This window comes from Salvelinus alpinus, chromosome 21 (genome assembly GCF_045679555.1).
Source record: "Salvelinus alpinus chromosome 21, SLU_Salpinus.1, whole genome shotgun sequence".
Classification (NCBI taxonomy): domain Eukaryota; kingdom Metazoa; phylum Chordata; class Actinopteri; order Salmoniformes; family Salmonidae; genus Salvelinus; species Salvelinus alpinus.
Window position 1 is genome coordinate 14017318 of NC_092106.1, and position 21239 is coordinate 14038556.

A 21239-nucleotide genomic window follows, 5' to 3' on the forward strand; every position below is an offset into this window, starting at 1 on the left:
AAATGATCTTATCTCTATGCAAAGTCTAGACTTGACGTAAGTGATTTTCCTGCTGGTTATGTAGGGCTATTATTTTTTTCCCTTGCAGTTTAAGGTCAAACCATTTCTTTTTCACATCAGCCACAGTTCTGTCTTGCTGCCCCACCTCGTTCACTGCAGCGGCGTCACCCTCCCAAGCTACCTGTTTGGCTTTGTTTGTCAACTCACTATTTAGTCCACCGAATAATACGTGTTGCCTGTCTTCAATCTCCTCTACCATCGCCGTGATCTCGTCTTCCAAAAAGTTAGCTTTTCTCTTTTGGTCCATGGCTATTCCTGACTAAACCCTCTTTTGTGCTAGCATTCTATAAGGGGAAATCGCTGATTGTAAGGCACGTTCAGGTGCCGTCAATTCTAAGTTAATTTGAAATGTATAGATCACAGGTGCGTAAGTTACAAATGGGCTTCTTAGAAGCTGCGTAAGCACGTTTTTTTATGCTCAGTATGTTTTATGAATCCAACGTAAGCACACTGTCGGAAATGATCTTACGACTAACTTTGAGTATAAATCTAAGAACATTTTTATAAACGAGGCCCCTGATCTCACTTGGTCCGTTCAGAGTAATGTTGATAAATGTGTCTTTTTCTTAATATGTTTTGTAATTTTGTATATCGTACCTGAAAAAGAGACCCTAGTCTCAGTATGACTTCCCTGTCAAAATAAAGGTTAAATAAAAACAATGGCGAGAACTCCTGGTCCTGCCCAAATCATTTCATACTAATAGTATAGCTTTATAAAGTAGCATCATGTTATTCTATGAATGGCATATTAATAGCATAAATATAATAATATTGTTATAGGATTTGTTGTTAGTGACGTTCTGTTGTCCTGTCTTGTAGTGGGGGCTACATGAACAACTACTATGAGTTTGTGGGTGTGCGGAGCTGCGGAGACGTGCTGTCCCTGTACGTGTTGATCTGGGTGCTGACCAGCCTCAACCTGGTGGCCTTCTTCCTGGGTATCCTGACCACCGCTGTGCTGGGAAGCATCAAGGACCAGGTGAGAGCGAGGCTGTGGCTAAAATTACACGCTACTGTACTTTTGCAATGCTTAAAGGTTTGTGGTGTACAATCAGGAGTCTTAATCAGTACTTGCAGTTAAATCATATCCAGGTTTTATTCCATATTGTATTAAACCTGGGGAAAGGGGATTGGGAAAAATAATCCAAATCAGGTGGCATTCTCTTGCCCTGCAGGCCTGCTCCTGCCCATTCCAAACATTCTTTTCAGTAGCCCACAGGTGTGTGGCAACAGCTCGTAATGAGCGGTGTTGGGTGCGGGACACGGCCCACCTGTAGTGGAGCTCTCCACTGCCGTGGTGCTGAACCATCAGCGCCTTTCTCCTGCACTGGCTAACTGTAGCTGTCCATGGTTCTGAAATACTTTGGCGTGTTATTTATATAGGTACATTCCTCGGGCTCACAGGTTAATATTGGACTTGATTCAATTCGTAGCGCTGAAGGTCTGAGCTGTAGCGTGATTGAAATTACAAGGTAATTTTCGATTGAGCCGACATACTGTATTAAGCGTTTACCATAAATGCAGTCTCTCCGACCGCGGGAACATTGCCTTTCATTTTCTATCGCACTGCAGCGCAGGTTTCAGCTCTACGGATTGAATCAAGGGTATACTGTTATTCATTATAGGGACATTTTAGGGAAATTACACTCCAAATTCAAAGTTTCTCAGATGTTTTCAGGTTGTGTAGATCCAGCTATGTGCCTCCTCAACCTCAAATGAATGGAAAACATAAGCACAACAAATCTGGAAGTTACATTTATTTATTTTTTATCTTATTTAACCTTTATTTAACTAGGCAAGTCAGTTAGAATAAATTCCTATTTCCAATGACGGCTTAACCCGGACAACGCTGGGCCAATTGTGTGCTGTCCTATGGGACTCCCAATCACGGCCGGTTGTGATACAGCCTGGAATCGAACCATGGTCTGTAGTGATGCCTCTAGCACTGAGATGCAGTGCCTTAGACTGCTGCGCCACTCGGGAGCCCAGAGTGCTTATCTTTTCCATTTGATCAAGATGAATCTACAGAACAGATGACCTGGGACATGGACTTATCCCAATATAAGACCTCTGAGATCTGAAAACACAACTCACTTTAAGTGCACTATATGTGTTTGAAGCCCTATTCCCTATTATAGTGCACAACTTTTGACCCGAGCGATGAAGGATCTAGAGTATGGGTTCCTTTAAGTGAGTGGAGGCGAATTGCATAACTGTTGCTTGATTGCACCTATAGTGCTATTGATGAGACTGGTGTTGATACAGTAGAGTACAGTGAGTCCATACAAGGTGTACCGTGTTCCAGAGGAGTGGAGGTGAAGCCTTTGTTGAGGACGAACACAGCAAGAGATAGGAGTTGTGGAGAGTAGCAGAGGTATCAAATTACAGACAATCTCCCAGATGATGTATCAGGATGACTCCTATGGACATATGGTGTCAAGATGGAACAGTGTGAGCCGGTAGGGGTGTGGGCCGGGAAGCCGTTAAACTTTACAAGACCTTCTGCTATCATTGTTCTTCTGCTATGAAATCGCCCAAATACTGTCAGTGTTGGTTTTAGCCTGCCTGGAGTGCCAGATGTGCAGGGTTTACAGTTTTGGAACTATTTTATCGGTCCATTAAGCCAGGCAAGCTCAATCAAGCACAGAACAAGTATTTACAATTATTTAAAATCGTTTTTGAACCCAGGTCTGTCTGCTATCATATCTGAGCAAGGAGTGGATGGGGGTTGGGAAAGACATATTCATACGTTTCTGATGATCAAATCGAATACAAAAGTGGGTCTTTTAGTTTCCCGGCAATCCAGATTAGAAATGTCACGATTCACTTAAGAAGAAAGAAAGATATCTCTCTGGCGATCATCCTATGTTAAATGTCCCCAGCAGAACCAGAACAGCTAACCGGCCCTGATTGAATTAGAAGAAGGAGCTTATGTTCTGTGTTGCGGCACGATAGAGCTGGGAGACACAGCAGGGCATAGCCCAGGAAGACACACATCAACGTCAGACATACTTGTTTCTTGGAAATCTGAGCTCTTCCCTTCCACCCCAGGATCCCCCAACCCTTCCTGTCTTATCCAAATAACACGGCATTGCTATAATTCTCTCTCCCCACCACTTCTGGTTGATGAGCAGCGTGTCAGGGTGTGTGTGCGTGAACAAGCGTTTGTTTGTGCGTTTGTGTTGGTGGTGGTGGGGGGGGGGGATCGGGGTTCATCCATGTGGCAGACTGCTGATGCCAGACCAGGTAACAACATCATTTCAGATATCCAGCACAACCCTTAATGTGTGTTTGTGTGTGTATTTCAGAATACACACAAGAGGATCACAACACATTTCACAACATTCCAAAATGTGTTTGTGTGTGTCTCTCTTTGTGTATGTGTTTGACAGAGGAGCAGCTCAGTGACCCTGTTGTCATCTCATCTCTCAGAGGGTGGATGTCTTTCCTCCCCCACTGCCCCCCTGCTGATGGACAACACCAACAAAGGACACCAACACCTCTACCCGGTCAGTCACATACACACACACACACACACACACACACACACACACTCGTAATTCTGTTTGCTCACACCCTCCACTCCTGTTAATATTGGAACAGATAAGAGCAAAACCCACTGGGTAAGTGTCAAAGCAAACATCTCTTACAGATATTGAATACGTAAAAAAACTACATCCACATGAAATGCATGATAAACCTATTTATTGCAAAACACAACGATAAAATTGCTGCTTCCACTGAATCTTCAGTGTTGAAGTTACTGTAATAAGTGTGTCCCTATCCCTAACCCTAACCCTGCTTGCCTACCCACACAGATCAGGCTCATGACCCACATTTGCTGTTTCCATATAATGAATCTGACCCATTTCTCTGCTATGATTTTACTAGATCAATTAAGCCCAAGACTGAAGCAGAAATAAATCATTGCCGTTCTGGATAAACATTGTATCTCCTTGTAACCTTTTAGATTTGTTATGTTGTTTTTTAACACACATTGAAAGCAGTCAAGCGAATGACTACTTTCAATGTGTGTAAAGAAAACAGAAACAAAAATGTGCAGTGAAAGTTTAATGACTTTAAGACCAATCAAAGTCACTCCAAACACCTTGTGAATATCCGTGACTATATGGTAATAGATCTGAAAATATATTTAACAAATCAGTTTATGAAAAGTTTCCTTTTTGGAGATACAGGGCTCTATTTTAATACATCTAATGCAATGGTAAATCTGGCAATAGCATTATAAGTTTGGGGGTGTGTCCGATTTAATTATTTTATTTTCACAATCAGAATTATGGGCGCAGTAGATAACAGTGGCGCAAGTTTTGGTAAATAAACAAGTTGTGGGTGTGTCAAGGCTTGGCCACTCACTGGCCATTCAGATTTTTTTTTAATGTCCAATATAAAGAAAAAACGGGAATGTCTGTTGACTTAACCAATTGCATTACCGCTAAGACCAGCTATTGGTGAGTCTTGAGTATCACCAGTAGCGCTGCTTGAAATTGGCACATTGGCGCACGTTTTAAGGACACACCTCAAATATCTCCACGCCAGACCCTTTAATCAGTACTTTGTTGAAGCACCTTTGGCAGTGATTACAGCCTCGAGTCTTCTTTGGTATCACGCTACAAGATTGGCACAGGTGTATTTGGGGAGTTTCTCCCATTCTTCTCTGCATATCAAATTGTATTTGTCACATGCGCCGAATACAACAGATGTATTTCACCTTATAGTGAAATGCTTACTTACAAGCCCTTTTTATTTTATTTGATCCATTTTAGAATAAGGCTGTAACGTAACAAAATGTGGAAAAAGTGAAGGGGTCTGAATACTTTCCGAATGCACTATATTTCAACAGCAACCTCTGTTTCGGTCTTGAGCTCAAGTAGTCCTATTACTGGTAATTGGTCTTGTAAAACCCCAGGGGAGAGAAAGGGGTGAGATACTGTACATTGGATGGAAACTCACAGATGTTCTGGGAGGACTCAGCTCCCTCTACCATCCCATATTGCCCTGCTGCTCTCTCCTCCTCTGCCCACCGTCTACCTTAACCTCTGTATTAAAACCCAGCTTTGCAACTACTAATCTGCTTGAAAGACAGAAAGCACCAAGTAGCCCTAGTAGATCATGCCAGGTTCATGCATCCAACAACCAATAAACCCCCAGAAAACAAGAACTTGTCTGCGAAACATTTGGCCTACCTCCATTTGGAATCAATTTTTTTATTTGGAATCTTTTAAACTTTTTTATTTTCTTATCCATTATCCATTCAAAGCGGTGATGTTCAAAGCCTGCTGTTTGTAATTATTTCCAAGTTTAGTGTAGTTACAAATAGAACAATATTGTTTTTCCCTCAAATTAAGATTTGTTTGTATAGGCATCTATTTATTTGGCATCTATTACGTTTATTTGCTTATCCACTCAAACTGGTCATGGTTTTCAATTCTAAATATTTTTGTAACTATTCTTTACCTAGAAGTAGAGTGTAGTTATAAATGGAAAAAATTAGCAAATGGAACAATACTGTTGAGCTGAATCCAACTAAGCTTGTGTTTTCTGTTCTGTCTTTCAGAGAGCCTCCTTATACTTTGCCCCAGCGGTGGGGAAGGAGTTCCCCCAGAGTGATCCATCAGTACCCCTCCGTCCGGACCCCAACCCCCCTCCCTTCGCCCCGCTCTATAACCTGCTGCCCTACAAACCACAGAGCTTTTCTGTCTGAATGAACCTCCCTATTCCAGCGTTCCGTTGCCAACTTGTCACATGACAGTCACAAGACATCCAGGGGGATCCGTATTTTGGAGTTTAATTTAGAATAGTTGTTGGGTATGGTGTAAAATGTCTGTATATGAAATGTAAATATGTTGAGCTATTTCAAATTATTTGTCCATTTTTCTGGTCTTATGATGTGCATTCTACAAACGAGTGAAAAGGCTAATTATTTAAGACCTTTTGTGAAATGTATGGTTTGACAAAATAAATTTACTTTTTATACTACATCTTAAACTCAACTGTATCTGCTAATAAAGTAATAACAAGTCATGTTAGTTAAGTCTTTTTTTCTGATTAAATTAACTAATGCACCGACAGCCATTCTGTTCTAGGTTCAGCCGTGATGCCCACTGACACTCATATTCATTAGAGATGCTGCTTGATGTTGCCTGCCTGGCCTCTTCATTGCCGTACCATTGTTTACCTTTATTTCATTAGGGCCCAAAACTCATTAAGTAATAAGAACTTTGTTCTTTCTTTGAGCCCAATAGGCATAGAGGGGGATGTGTCTGAAAGTATCAAGCCTGTAGCCAGACAATGCATACCTCACAAACTGAAACTTCTGTGTGTTTTTTCTTCCTTCTTTAGACCTGTTGTTTGCAATGTGCTTCCCCTGGTTACAGAAACACAAGGTACAGAGCTGAGACAATTCCCCAAGATGTCCCCTCCATTTGACAGACATACTCACTCACACACACACACCTTTTATTTTAAGGAGCAAAGACAGATTCATCTTTCCACTCGTGAGGGCTAAAAACCAATAAACCCAAAATCCAAATGTAATTTGCTTGCACAATTCCACATGAAACAATTGTGGAAATGTACAAGACAGAAGATGGATGGAGTAATTATCTGGGGTTTTTCTTTCCAAATAAAATAGCAGAGTTAACAAAAAAAACTCTTTCCTCACCAGGGCTCAAAGAATTTCACAGTACGAAAATAAACCACAAGAACATTGGTTTAGACTCCTCCCTTTCTCAGGCAACTGTGAAAACCTTGGTTCAAATACAAATACTACTTTCAAATACTTTGCATGTTTGATTTAGCCTGTCTGGAGTGCCAGGTGGGCAGGTTTTGCACCTTTGCGACTATTCTATTGGTTCCATTGCGCCAGGCAAGCTCAATCAAGCTCAGCTAAAGCATTTGAAATGATTTAAATTTGAATCCAAGTCTGCAACTGGATGTGAGAGCTTCTGTCTGGTTAAAAGATGAGCGCCTTGTGTTTTGGTGTTCATGTCACTCTCATGTCAATGAAGAATATAGAGTAACTGTTCTGTCCCAGGCGCTTCTGTCTTGCTTTAGTTAGTTTCATAGGCAGTATAAGGTAATACACAGAAAACTCGCATCTCATCCGTACAGTACATTAAGAAATGGTTCAGGAACTTAGTGTGAGAAAGAATACAATGTTTTTTGACCATCTGGACAGCTTTGGGGGAAATTACAACATATACAGACGTGCTCAAATGTATTGGTACCCCTCCACAAAAAAACAAGAATGCACAATTCTCTGAAATAACTTAACTGACAAAAGTAATTGGCATCCAAATCAAATGTATTTATAAAGCCCTTCTTACATCAGCTGATATCTCAAAGTGCTGTACAGAAACCCAGCCTAAAACCCCAAACAGCAAGCAATGCAGGTGTATAAGCACGGTGGCTAGGAAAAACTCCCTAGAAAGGCCAGAACCTAGGAAGAAACCTAGAGAGGAACCAGGCCAGTCCTCTTCTGGCTGTGCCGGGTGGAGATTATAACAGAACATGGCCAAGATGTTCAAATGTTCATAGATGACCAGCAGGGTCAAATAATAACACAGTGGTCCACCATTGTTTATTCCATATTTAATAGAAATCAGACTTTGCTTTTTATTTTTTACTCAACATAATATTGTACATAATAAAACATATGAAAATGGCATGGACAAAAATGGGACCATTACCCTAATATTTTGTTGAACAACCTTTAGAGGCAATCATTGCAATCAAATGTTTTCTGTAGCTCTCAATGAGACTTCTGTGCCTGTTAACAGATAGTTTGGCCCACTCTTCCTGAGAAAACTGCTCCAGCTGTCTCAGGTTTGATGGGTGCCTTCTCCAGACTGCAAGTTTCTGCTCTTTCCATAGATGTTTGATAGGATTCATATCAGGACTCACAGAAGGCCACTTCAGAATAGTGAAATGTTTTGTTCTCATCCATTCTTGGGTGCTTTTAGCTGTGCGTTTTGGGACATTATCCTGTTGGAGGACCATTGACCTACGACTGAGACAGAGCTTTCTGACACTGGGCAGTACGTTTCTCTCAAGACTATCAAGGCATTCTGGAGATTTTATTGTGCCCTGCACAGGTTCAAGGCACCCTGTGCCAGGCGCAGCAAAGCAACCCCAAAACCTAACCGATGTTTCACTGTATGTATGGTGTTCTTTTCTTTGAAAGCTTCATTTTTTCATCTGTGAACATAGAGCTGGATGTGACTTGCCAAAAAACTCCAGTTTTGACTCATCTGTCCAAAGGACATTCTCCCAGAAGGATTGTGGCTTGTCAATATGCATTTTAGCAAATTCCTGTCTGGCTTTGTTTTCTTTCAAAAGTGGCTTTGTTTTTCTTTCAAAAGTGGAGTCCTCCTGGGTCTTCTTCCACTTTCACTCAAAAAGCGACGAATGGTGCGATCAGAAACTGACGTACCTTCACCTTGGATCTCTTTGGCAGCTATCCTTGGTTATTTTTCTACCATTCGCACTATCCTTCTGTTCAATCTGGGGTCGATGTTCCTCTTGCGGCCGCGCCCAGGGAGGTTGGCTGCAGTTCCATGGACCTTAAACTTGTTAATAATATTTGCAACTGTTGTCACAGGAACATCAAGCTGCTTGGAGATGGTCTTGTAGCCTTTACCATTACCATGCTTGTCTATTATTTTCTTTCTGATCTCCTCAGACAAATCTCTCCTTTGCTTTCTCTGGCTCATGTTCAGTGTGGTGCACACAATGATACCAAACAGCATAGTGACGACTTTACTCCATTTAAATAGGCTGAATGACTGATTACAAGATTGGAGACGTGTGTGATACTAATTATATTAAACTAATTCGTTTGAAATATCACTATACTCCAGTGATTTATTATATTTTCTAAGGGGTACCAACAAATGTGTCCAGGCCATTTTAGAATGTCTTTGTGGAATAAGCAATAATTAATCTCTTTTCACAGCTTCTTTGCTTTATTCTATGACATACCAACAGCATGCAAGTATACATGATAAAATAACTTTTAAATTCATCACTTTTCAGGAGGAAATAAGCATAATTTCAATGAGCTGTAAGGGTACCAACCAATTTGAGCACGTCTGTAAAAAATGCAATGCTACTCAAATAGCTATAAAAAGCAGCAAATGCTTTATTGCCATTCGCACAGACTTAACAAGAGTGGACATGGTAATTCAGCTGTACCGTTTAGCTTTACCTCAGAGGGGAATTCTGCTGGAAATTACAGAAACATATGCAGCAAATAAAGTGAAAGAGGCCATGTTGTGGTTTTTTGGTAACGTACCAAAGTTTGCCAAAAAAGTTATACAAAACGATCTACACAAAGAAAATGCAATCCCTTCTCTTGTTCTTCAAATGAACATCCCTCACATGTCAAAGATGCTTCAATACAAATACAATTACAACTATTAGAAAATACAATATTACTGCACTCTGCAGTAACATGTGTTACAGTCGTTACATAGATAGCCATATGGGACAGAGTAAAACGTTGAGAGACAGACAATGGCCAAACAGTAAACAGTGGTTTAAGTGGTCTCATTTAGTCTTATAAGCAGTGCTGTCTAACAGCGGCTACACTTCCCATCTTGGATGTCGAGGGCGGCAGGGCAGCTGTGAGAGCGGACATCCCTGTGTTTGACCTCTGCCAGGTCAAGGTGGACGTTGACACCCTGGAGCTTGGCCTGGAGACAGCCGTGGAAGCTGGACTCCCCCTCTGGACACAGTCAAAGGTCAAAGAGAGGCCCTGTTCAAGTAACTGAGTTGTGCATCTTTCCTTCCTTCCTTCCTAGAAGTAATCACTGATGAGACATGACCGGACAGGTACTGTAGGGCAGAACTTGCAATCATCATTTAAAGGAGGAAGGAAGGAATGCACTTTCTTTATATTTATTTTGACATCTGAACGTACTGTAGTCATCCTTTTTTTAATTGGTTATATGTCACCACATGACCAGGAAGCATATGGTCATTCTGGGGTGAAACGTGGAAAATGAGCTGATCTGATTTGTGAGGTGATGAACATAGCGAGATGAACATAGCGAGATGAACATAGCGAGATGAAAATAATGGAGAGGAGATGTGGGTTGAAATTATGCAAAGTGGGAGGACAGTAGTAGTGGACAATAAATGGAGAGGATATAGAGAGAATGATTCTGGGACATGGTATGTGAGAAAGAATGAAAAAAGAAGAATGAGGTGAAACGAAGGAGAGAGCTGAAAATAAGAGGAAAGGTTGAGGGTGAGAGAGTGTGGGAAGAGTAGAATAGTAAAAAGGTGTGATGGGTCCACACTTAAAAATATGCTGCATAAAGCTTACATCATTTTTGATTTGATTAATTTCACTGCATCAGGGATAGCGTACACAGACGTTTCGGCTTTGCGGCCTTCTTAAGTGTGTAAGAGTAGAATGGTAAAAGAGTAAGAGGAATAGGGTCAGTTGTTGTGGGAAGACAGTGTGAATAGGATTGGAAGAGAAAAGTATCTGGCCTAGAGTAGTACACTATCTAGGGAAAAGGGTGTCATTTGAGACTCAATTCTCACCTGGCCCACCCCCCAGGTACACCATGCTCCCTGGTTGGCTCAACACCCTCTTCAGGAGCTCATAGTCCCAATCTGTCAACTTCATGGTTGCCTTGGTTACGCCCATGCCAATCGCCAGCTGGCCTGGCCTCACCTGCAACAGCAGGAACTGACTCTCACCAGAGCAGAGGGCCTGGGGGTAGCTGCGCAATTAGAATAGAGTCCCCCTCAAACGCAGCATCAGTTCCTAGGGCACAGGAAACACTAACAATGGATGAATACAAACTTACCCAGGAGAGATTGCTTTTGCTTTATATCACCCCATAAGGCTGTGTTTGGATAGGGATTGGAGGTAATGCTCGTTTGGGTTTAAAAAGGATCTCCGTTGGTCCAGAAAAATTGTTAACACATTGTCAAATGGATACAAATTTCATAAAGAGAGACAGCGAATGCCAGATCAACAATCGGTATCAACAAAACAATCTGCAACAGGAAACAGCAACACATCTGTTCTTGCCTTAGAAAGACGTAAAAGGTAAAAGTCAGGGTTTGTTCCACACAGCACAAAGAATGTGTGTTGAAGTCCAACACAGATCTGTTCATGTATATATGTGGGGGGATTTCCAGGAGTTAAATCATCTTAAAGTATGGCATGTTGACACTGACATCATTTGAACAAAGCCTCTTTCGGAGAGTTTGACCTCTTCATGCTTGGCATTTTGCATGACATCACAACATGTGAGCATTGGGCTAATCAAGTCAGTTCCCAGACTCTATGGAGGCAGGAGTGTGTGTGTGTGTGTGTGACTTCTTTGTGACCTGCTGCTGTGTGTATGTGTGTGTGGGTGTGGACGTGCGTGCATGTGTGTTTGAGTGACCCGCGTGAGTTTGTATGTGTATCCAGGCTGTGTCACAACCGGTCATGATTGGGAGTCCCATAGGACGGCACACAATTGGCCCAGCGTGGTCCGGGTTAGGGTCTGGTCGGGGTAGGCCGTCATTGTAAAATAAGAATTAGTTAAATAAAGGTTACATGTATTGTGTATGTGTGTGTGTGTGTGTGTATGTGTGCTTGTGTTGGCCATCTCTTTGCCATTTGTTAGGATTTGCCATTGTGCCATTCTTCAAGATCATAAACATTTCCAAAGCAGTAATAGTGAAGGATTGAGAGAAGATAGAGACTATAACGTAACAAAAAGCTGGTCCAGATCAGTTGGGCCGTGAGGCTGTATAGTTCCGGTGTGTTACCTGTGAAGGGTGGTTGAGTTTCAAGGAGAGGATGTAGTCGTTCTGAGTGTCTACGAGGATGAAGAGAGAGCCTCTGGCTGAAACCGTTCTGAGAGCTAGCTCCACAGAGAGAGTCCAGTCTGCACCATCTGGCTCAGCTGAAGAGCTTCCCAGCAGCACTGCAGACACAAAGACAAACATAACATGCATATCACTCTGCACCCTAACCGGTGCACTTTCTTGTTCATACAGCAATGCAGTGTTCCTTTTACAGACCTTTGAATGTCGTCACGCTTTTTACATTAGTGACCAAATAAGGAAAGCACCTGATCCAAGTACTTAAACTTCAGATGTTATTGAAGTAATGGCAAGAATGAAATGCCGTGGGACAGTAGCTACAGTATGGGAGCCTGGTGGTTAAGTGCGTGGAGCTAGTAATTGAAAGGTCACTGATTAAAATCCCTAAGCAGCCAAGGTGGAAAATCTGTCAATGTGCCCTTGATCAAGGCACTTAACCTTAATTGCTCCTGCAAGTCGCTCTGGATAAGAGCATCTGCTAAATGAGGTAAATGTAAATGAGATGGGAGTTAACCTACCACAAAGGGCCGCCCTCCTTTATGCAGTGGGTTAAGGAGGTGATGTCATCTCTGCCTCTGGGGAAGGTTAGGGGGTCCCAACATAAGGTCCCAACATAAGTTTGACTTAGCCTGGTCCCCATTAATACAATACGTGGAGAGCCTGTCTTTCATAGTTTGGTAAGCAGTCATATCTGTTCTAGTGGCCATTTGTGCTGATAAGAATTTTTATTGAACTTTTTCCATTGTTTTTGTTTCTATGACTGTTTTTCTGTTTGTTTCTGTCCTATTTCATTTACTTTTTTACACCTTTATTTTACTAGTCAAGTTAGTTAAGAACAAATTCATATTTTCAATGACGGCCTAGGAACAGTAGGTTAACTGCCTTGTTCAGGGGCAGAACGACAGATTTTTACCTTGTCAGCTCGGGGATTGCTACCTGCCACCCCATACTTTAATAGTATATCCTTTGTATGATGCCTTGGTTGGTGGGTGGATTGGAGGGAGGGTAGATTAGAGTGCGGAAGGGAGGATGGATTGGAGAGAGGGATGGATGGGAGGGCAGAAAGTAGGGATGGATGGATGAGAGAATGAGGGGTTGGGGTTGTTCCGTTTTTGTTCTCATATTTGAAAATCTATAAAATAAAATAAATAAATAAATATTTCAGATACAGGCTCTACGTAAAGCCCTGTGAAGAAAATGATGCATGGAATGGGAGTATGAAAACTATGACCTAAAATCGTTGGAAACTAATTCTAAGTCAAACATTTATTTTGGAATGATATTGTTGACAAACAGAACTGTTTCAGTCCCCCAAAAATTACTTATATTAATAAGTACACTGGGGTTGCATCACAAATTACACCCTATTCCCTGTGTAGTGTCCTACTTTTTACCCATAAATGGAATAGGGTGCCATTTGGGATACAGCCAGGGTTGCAGAAGAAGAAGGGCATGGGGTGGAATGTTGAAGCTTTGCTAGTGGGACACTAACTATATGAAAGAATGTAAGACTCTCTGTGGAGATGGGAGTTAACCAGGGATCTGGCTGGTTCTCATAACGTGAGATTTGCTTCTCTAATCTGTGTGTAATGATAACCACTGTGCTCTTGTCAACTCTAATAATGATTTTCACAGCTGGACTGCACAGCCTGGGACAGTTCTCTGACACACCAACTTTCTCACCATGGTAAGAACAACAGGATCAAAGCAGAGCTCAGAGTTCAACCACTCCTGAGACAGCATGAACTGCAGTTCATATAATTTTAACATTGTATTTTATACTCTACACAAACAGCATGTGTCTGTTCTTTGAATGAACCCACTGTCCCTCTTAATCTGAATTAGACTATTTTAAAATGGAAAAATAAAAACAAGAAAGAACAGCGCTATGTAGTGAAGGGCAATCACTTGCGGCTTGTTTTTCTTTACAATTGCCTGCCTGCCTGCCTGCCTGCCTGCCTGTCTGCCTGTCTGTCTGCCTGTCTGTCTGTCTGTCTGTCTGTCTGTCTGTCTGTCTGTCTGTCTGTCTGTCTGTCTGTCTGTCTGTCTGTCTGTCTGTCTGTCTGTCTGAACCCTCTTTTGAATGGCTGCATGCGGAGCTGGGACTGGGTCAGTCAGGAATCCAGCATCCTGGAGCGGACCCTGCAGGATTCCAAGGTGCAGAGGTGCTGGGTACATATTGCCCCTGGGTCCTACTTTCCTGGAGTCGGCTTTGTTGGCTTTAACCCTCTAGGTAGGCCACCTCAGTTCCCCGTCACATGACGAGGGACAGGATTTTTTTCTGACCACGCACCCTAACAGGGAAATATTCGGGGACCTACATTTTAGGTTCTTGGAAACATTTAGGGGTAGTTGACCTTAACATTGTTCCCAAGCCCTCTGCAGTCACACATTTTCCTCCAAAAACCTCACTTCACATTTTACCACTACCCCTTCACGCTCTCTCTTAATGTCCCACCATCCTCCCACCCCATCTGCAACCCTGTGTTTTATTACTATTGCTCCTAACCATGGATTGCTGTTTGTGTGGGGTATAAAATAGTGTTCAAGTGATATAATCTACAGTTCATGTTCTCTTAGGAGTGGTTGAACACTGAGCCATATGCTATGCTTTGATCTTGTTGTCCTTATCATGGTGAGAAAGTTGGTGTGTCAGAGAACTGGCTCAGGCTGTGCGTTCCAACTCTGAAAATCATTATTAGTGTTTGAAAGAGCACAGTGGTTATCATTGCACACGGATTAGATGAGCAAACCTAATGTTATGAGAACCAGCCAGATCCCTGGTTAACTCCCATCTCCACAGACAGTCAGTGGTGTAAAGTACTTAAGTAAATATACTTTAAAGTACTTTTTGGGTATCTGTACTTTCCTATTTATATTTTCCCTGACACCCAAAAGTACTCGTTACATTTTGAATGCTTGGCAGGACAGGAAAATGGTCCAATTCACTCAATTTAGACTTTTGTATAGAGCCAAAAAATATGAAAAATGCTTGACTGTCGCAATAATTAAGGAGGGCATAGTAGCTAGTGTCCCACTAGCGAGCCTTCAATGTTTCACCCCATGCCCTTCTTCTTCTGCAACCCAGGCTGTGTCCCAAATGGCACGCTATTCCATTGTCAAAGACTCCAGTCACCCAAGTCAGACTGCTCTCTCTGCTACTGCAAGGCAAGCTGTACTGGAGCGCCAAGTCTAGGACCAAAAGGCTCCTTAACAGCTTCTACCCCCAAGCCATTAGACTGCTGAACAACTAAACGAATCAAACGCTGGGCCAATTGTGCGCCACCCTGTGGGACTCCCAATCACAGCTGGATGTGATGCAGCCTGGATTCAAACAAATACTTATTTACAATGAGGGCCTACCCCGGCCAAACCCAGACAACGCTGGGCCAATTGTGCGCCGCCCTATGGGACTCCCAATCACGGCTGGATGTGATGCTGCTGGATTCGAACCAGGGACTGCAGTGACGCCTCTTGCACTGAGATGCAGTGCCTTAGACCGCTGCGCCACTCGGGAGTTAAGGGCTTCTAAGTAAGCATTTCACGGTAAGGTCTACACCTGTGGATTCAGCGCATGTGACATTTAATTTGATTTATAGGTCAAATGTAGTACACTACACAGGGAATAGGGTGTATTTTGTGATGCAACCCCAGTGCACTTACTAACATTGTTCCCAAGTCCTCTGCAGTCACACATTTTCCTCCAAAAACCTCACTTCACGTTTTACCACTACCCCTTCACGCTCTCTCTTAATGTCCCACCACCCTCCCACCCCATCTGCAACCCTGTGTTTCATTACTATTGCTCCTAACCACAGAATGTAAAGGTCCTAACCTTTACTGTGCAGACACAAATTCCCTTCAAAAACCTCTCAGAACATGCTAGCACTACCCCTTCTACACCTTAAATATCTCTCACCTCCACCTCCAGCCTGTCTGCAACCTTGCTGTGTCCCTGTTAGGTCCTAACCCCTCTCTAGACACATTCCTTCCCATGGGTCCTCTCACATCCTCCCATTCTGCTCCCTGTCAGTCAGGTGGGTGTTAACAAGACTCACCCCCAGGGTAACTACTTCGCCACTATGGCCTATTTATTGCCTTACCTCCTTACTTCCTTTGCACACACTGTATACAGATTTTTCTATTGTGTTATTGACTGTACGTTTGTTTATCCCATGTGTAACTCTGTGTTGTTGTTTTTGTCGCACTGCTTTGCTTTATCTTGGCCAGGTCGCAGTTGTAAATGAGAACTTGTTCTCAACTGGCCTACCTGGTTAAATAAAGGTGACATAAAATAAAATAATAAACTTGTCTATCTGGGACCAGGTCTCCGATGGAGATTCTTAGGATGCCGTTGCCTATCTCGGCCATGTGGCGCTCAGCAGACTGCTGAACTGTGACGACTGCCTCTGAGCCCACGCGTACAGCCACAGCTCCCTCCTGTTTCATCACTGTAATCGGCATCCATAATGTAGAGGTAAGATTTCAATTAGTTCAGGGGTCATATGTGGGCATGGCTTTTACGCTGGCCCTTAGGTTATTACAAGACCAACACTATTATTGCATGGTCATTACATTGGATAATACATTGGTATTGGATCACTAATACATAGCCCATGTGGGTATTACATTGTATTGACATGGTTATTACATGGCCCACATGGTTATTACATTGCTATTGCATGGCTATCACAGGTAACTGACAAAATAATGGAAACACTTGACTAAATGAGGGATACAAAGTATATTGAAAGCAGTTGCTTCCACACAGGTGTGGTTCCTGAGTTAATTAAGCAATTAATGTCCCATCATGCTTAGGGTTGCGTATAAAAATGCTGGGCAGGGCATTATTTTGGATACCATGGCTATACCATACCATGACAGTGCCTCCATCCACAGGGCACCAGCAGTCACCGAATGGTTTGAGCATGAGAACAATGTCAACCATATGTCATGGCTGTCTCAGTCACCAGATCTCAACCCAATTGCAGAGGTGCATAAAGATGACGGCCCCCATGCACTTACCACAAATATCTCATACTGTACAGTCGTGGCCAAAAGTTTTGAGAATGACACAAATATACATTTTCACAAAGTTTGCTGCCTCAGTTTGTATGATGGGAATTTACATATACTCCAAAATGTAATGAAGAGTGATCAGATGAATTGCAATTAATTGCAAAGTCCCTCTTTGCCATGCAAATTAACTGAATCCCCAAAAAACATTTCCACTGCATTTCCGCACTGCCACAAAAGGACCAGCTGACATCATGTCAGTGATTCTCTCGTTAACACAGGTGTGAGTGTTGACGAGGACAAGGCTGGAGATCACTCTGTCATGCTGATTGCCTTCCAATAACAGACTGGAAGCTTCAAAAGGAGGGTGGTGCTTGGAATCATTGTTCTTCCTCTGTCAATCATGGTTACCTGCAAGGAAACACGTTCTGTCATCATTGCTTTGCACAAAAAGGGCTTCACAGGCAAGGATATTGCTGCCAGTAAGATTGTACCTAAATCAACCATTTATCGGATCATCAAGAACTTCAAGGAGAGCGGTTCAATTGTTGTGAAGAAGGCTTCAGGGCGCCCAAGAAAGTCCAGCAAGTGCCAGGACCATCTCCTAAAGTTGATTCAGCTGCGGGATCAGGGCACCACCAGTACAGAGCTTGCTCAGGAATGGCAGCAGGCAGGTGTGAGTGCATCTGCACGCACAGTGAGGCGAAGACTTTTGGAGGATGGCCTGGTGTCAAGAAGGGCAGCAAAGAAGCCACTTCTTGCCAGGAAAAACATCAGGGACAGACTGATATTCTGCAAAAGGTACAGGGATTGGACTGCTGAGGACTGGGGTAAAGTCATTTTCTCTGATGCATCCCCTTTCCGATTGTTTGGGGCATCTGGAAAAAAGCTTGTCCGGAGAAGACAATGTGAGCTCTACCATCAGTCCTGTGTCATGCCAACAGTAACGCATCCTGAGACCATTCATGCGTGGGGTTGCTTCTCAGCCAAGGGAGTGGGCTCACTCACAATTTTGCCTAAGAACACAGCCATGAATAAAGAATGGTACGAACACATCCTCTGAGAGCAACTTCTCCCAACCATCCAGGAACAGATTGGTGACGAACAATGCCTTTTCCAGCATGATGGAGCACCTTGCCATAAGGAAAAAGTGATAACTAAGTGGCTCGGGGAACAAAACATCGATATTTTGGGTCCATGGCCAGGAAACTCCCCAGACCTTAATCCCATTGAGAACTTGTGGTCAATCCTCAAGAGGCTGGTGGACAAACAAAAACTCACAAATTCTGACAAACTCCAAGCATTGATTATGCAAGAATGGGCTGCCATCAGTCAGGATGTGGCCCAGAAGTTAATTGACAGCATGCCGGGGCAGATTGCAGAGGTCTTGAAAAAGAAGGGTCAACACTGCAAATATTGACTCTATGCATCAACTTCATGTAATTGTCAATAAAAGCCTTTGACACTTATGAAATGCTTGTAATTATCCTTCAGTATTCCATAGTAATATCTGACAAAACTATCTAAAGACACTGAGGCAGCGGACTTTATGAAAGTTAATATTTGTGTCATTCTCAAAACTTTTGGCCACGACTGTACATTATCCATTACTCTTTTTCCTTGTGTGTTCATTAGCACAGTAAACATGATCCCCATTTTAGCTTCAAGATGCCGGCAATTAGAAAAAACAAAAAAGTAGATTGTGCTGATTTATTGGCACATTGAACAATATTGTGTGCCGTAGTTCAAAATCTCATTGCATATTGGTAAAACAATGAAGTCATATTTGAATTCTGACATCTTTATGCACGTTCATCATTGAACACTTATGGGAGATTCTGGAGCGAGCCAAAGACAGTGTTTCCACCACGATCAACAAAACACCAAATTATGGAATTTCTCGTGGAAGAATGGTGTCACATCCCTCCAATAGAGTTCCAAACACTTGTAGAATCTATGCCAAGGAGCATTGAAGCTGTCATAATGGCCCTACGCCCTATTAAGACACTTTATGTTGGTGTTTCCCTTATTTTGTCAGTTACCTGTACATTTTCCACATGGTAATTATGTTATGGTTATAACATAGCCTACTGTCACAAAGTAATTTAGAGGGTACTGTTCAGAACCTCACCTTTTTCCACTCCCCATCACCGATCTTGGGCCCTGAGGTGACGAGGACCTGTCCGTCCCCGTGGCTCATCTGGACGCTCAGGTTCCCATGGACCACCGCCAGCAGGAAGTAGTTCTGCTGCCTGTCGATGTCCCCAAAGAATATCACCCCCTCCGGGTCCAGACTCAGAGTCAAAGCTACAGATGGACAGACATAGACAGGCATGTCAAAACACAGACATTATCATAACAGCTCTTATTGAGCATACACAAAACATTAAGAACACCTGCTCTTTCCAAGACATAGATTGACCAGGTGAATCCATGTGAAAGCTATGATCCCTTATTCATGTAACTTGTTAAATCCACTTCAATCAGTGTAGATGAAAGGGAGGAGACAGGTTAAAGAAGGATTTTTAAGCCTTGAGACATGGATTGTGTTAAGGTGTTCTTAATGTTTTGGACACTCAGTGTATATAAATGAGAGACTAGGTGGGACCTGGTACAGTCAGTGTGGTTCAGCCGGATGTGCCCCGGTTGGTTAAATGTTCTGAAAGGGGAGTGCTCAGTGGTGTCATCAATCAATCAATTTTATTTTATATAGCCCTTCGTACATCAGCTAATATCTCGAAGTGCTGTACAGACACCCAGCCTAAAACCCCAAACAGCTAGTAATGCAGGTGTAGAAGCACGGTGGCTAGGAAAAACTCCCTAGAAAGGCCAAAACCTAGGAAGAAACCTAGAGAGGAACCAGGCTATGAGGGGTGGCCAGTCCTCTTCTGGCTGTGCCGGGTGGAGATTATAACAGAACTATGCCAAGATGTTCAAAAATGTTCATAAGTGACAAGCATGGTCAAATAATAATCATGAATAATTTTCAGTTGGCTTTTCATAGCCGATCATCAAGAGTTGAAAAACAACAGGTCTGGGACAGGTGGCGGTTCCATAACCGCAGGCAGAACAGCTGAAACTGGAATAGCAGCAAGGCCAGGCGGACTGGGGACAGCAAGGAGTCACCACGGGCGGCAGTCCCGACGCATGGTCCTAGGGCCCAGGTCCTCCGAGAGAAAGAAAGAGAGAAGGAGAAAATTAGAGAGAGCCAAGATTTTCAAAATGTTCATAAATGACAAGCATGGTCAAATAATAATCAGGAATAAATCTCAGTTGGCTTTTCATAGCCGTCATGATCCCTATAGTCTACCTGGTCAACTCTGTGACCTTGTAGTCCAGAATGGGGACATTCCCCACAGAGCTCTTCCTAGTGTAGTGTAGAGGAGATGTGAGGATCTGGACAAAAGAGTAGCATTCCGGTGATGGCTATGGGGTTGAAACAACACAAGAATACTGTTCATATAGGCAAAAATTGTGATGATAGGAAAGCTAGCTAAACCAACAAGAGTGACATTTACGTAACCAAACAATTTCTAACAATTGCTGCACTAATTAGATGATGGAGGAAAAAACCTGTGTGTGTATGTATGTATGTGTGTGTGTGTGTGTGTGTGTGTGTGTCGCTCTGGATAAGAGCGTCTGCTAAATGACTTAAATGTAAATGTAATGTGTGTTTGTGTACTCACAGTAACTGTGTTAGCAGGGTTGGGTAGGTTACTTTCCAAATGTAATCCGTTAAGGTTACTAGTTACCTGTCCAAAAATCAGTAACCTCATTTCTGGATTACCCAAACTCAGTAACGTAATCTGATTACTTTGTTACTTTTGTATTACTTTCCCCTTAAGAGGTATTTGAAGACAAAAAAGATCCATCAAATGCATTTGGTGTGTCATCCTAGTGGTCTCTGATTTGTGGTCAGACTCGCTCAGCTGGAACAAACAAACTTGCACCCTTTTTCAATGCTGAATTGAATGTCATTGAGAAAACAGAAAGTGTCACATATTTTTTTCACACACGTCCTTTCTGAATTGACAAGTAATCCAAGAAGTAATCTACTTTTTCAAAAGTATCTGTAATCTGATTCAAATATTTTTGTTGGTACCGTAACTGATACCGTTTTGTAATCAGATTACATGCAATCAGTTACTCCCCAACCCTGTGTGAGTAGAATCATAAAGTAAAATAATGTAATTGTTTCGTCTCTTGCCTCCAGCATCCGTTCAAGCGTTGGATGAACCCACATCCCTAGGGTCAGCAGTGCTAGCACTAACCTCTTCCATGCAAACAATCTACTTACGTCTACTTCT

At 42.6% G+C, this 21239-nt stretch overlaps 1 protein-coding gene and 1 pseudogene across 2 annotated transcripts in view; one reads left to right on the forward strand and one right to left on the reverse strand.

Moving 5' to 3' along the window:
• Positions 1–6102, forward strand: part of LOC139548550 (transmembrane protein 255B-like) — a 64309-nt gene extending 58207 nt beyond the window's left edge. For both annotated transcript variants that reach the window (XM_071358274.1, XM_071358273.1), the window contains exons 7-9: positions 880–1039; positions 3453–3569; positions 5636–6102. In XM_071358274.1, the coding sequence (XP_071214375.1) occupies positions 880–1039; positions 3453–3569; positions 5636–5782 (424 nt within the window). In that variant the 3' untranslated portion in view covers positions 5783–6102. The remainder of the gene's footprint in view (positions 1–879; positions 1040–3452; positions 3570–5635) is intronic.
• Positions 6103–9200: 3098 nt separating this feature from the next.
• Positions 9201–13247, reverse strand: LOC139548553 (vitamin K-dependent protein S-like; annotated as a pseudogene).
• Between the last annotated feature and the right edge of the window lie 7992 nt (positions 13248–21239).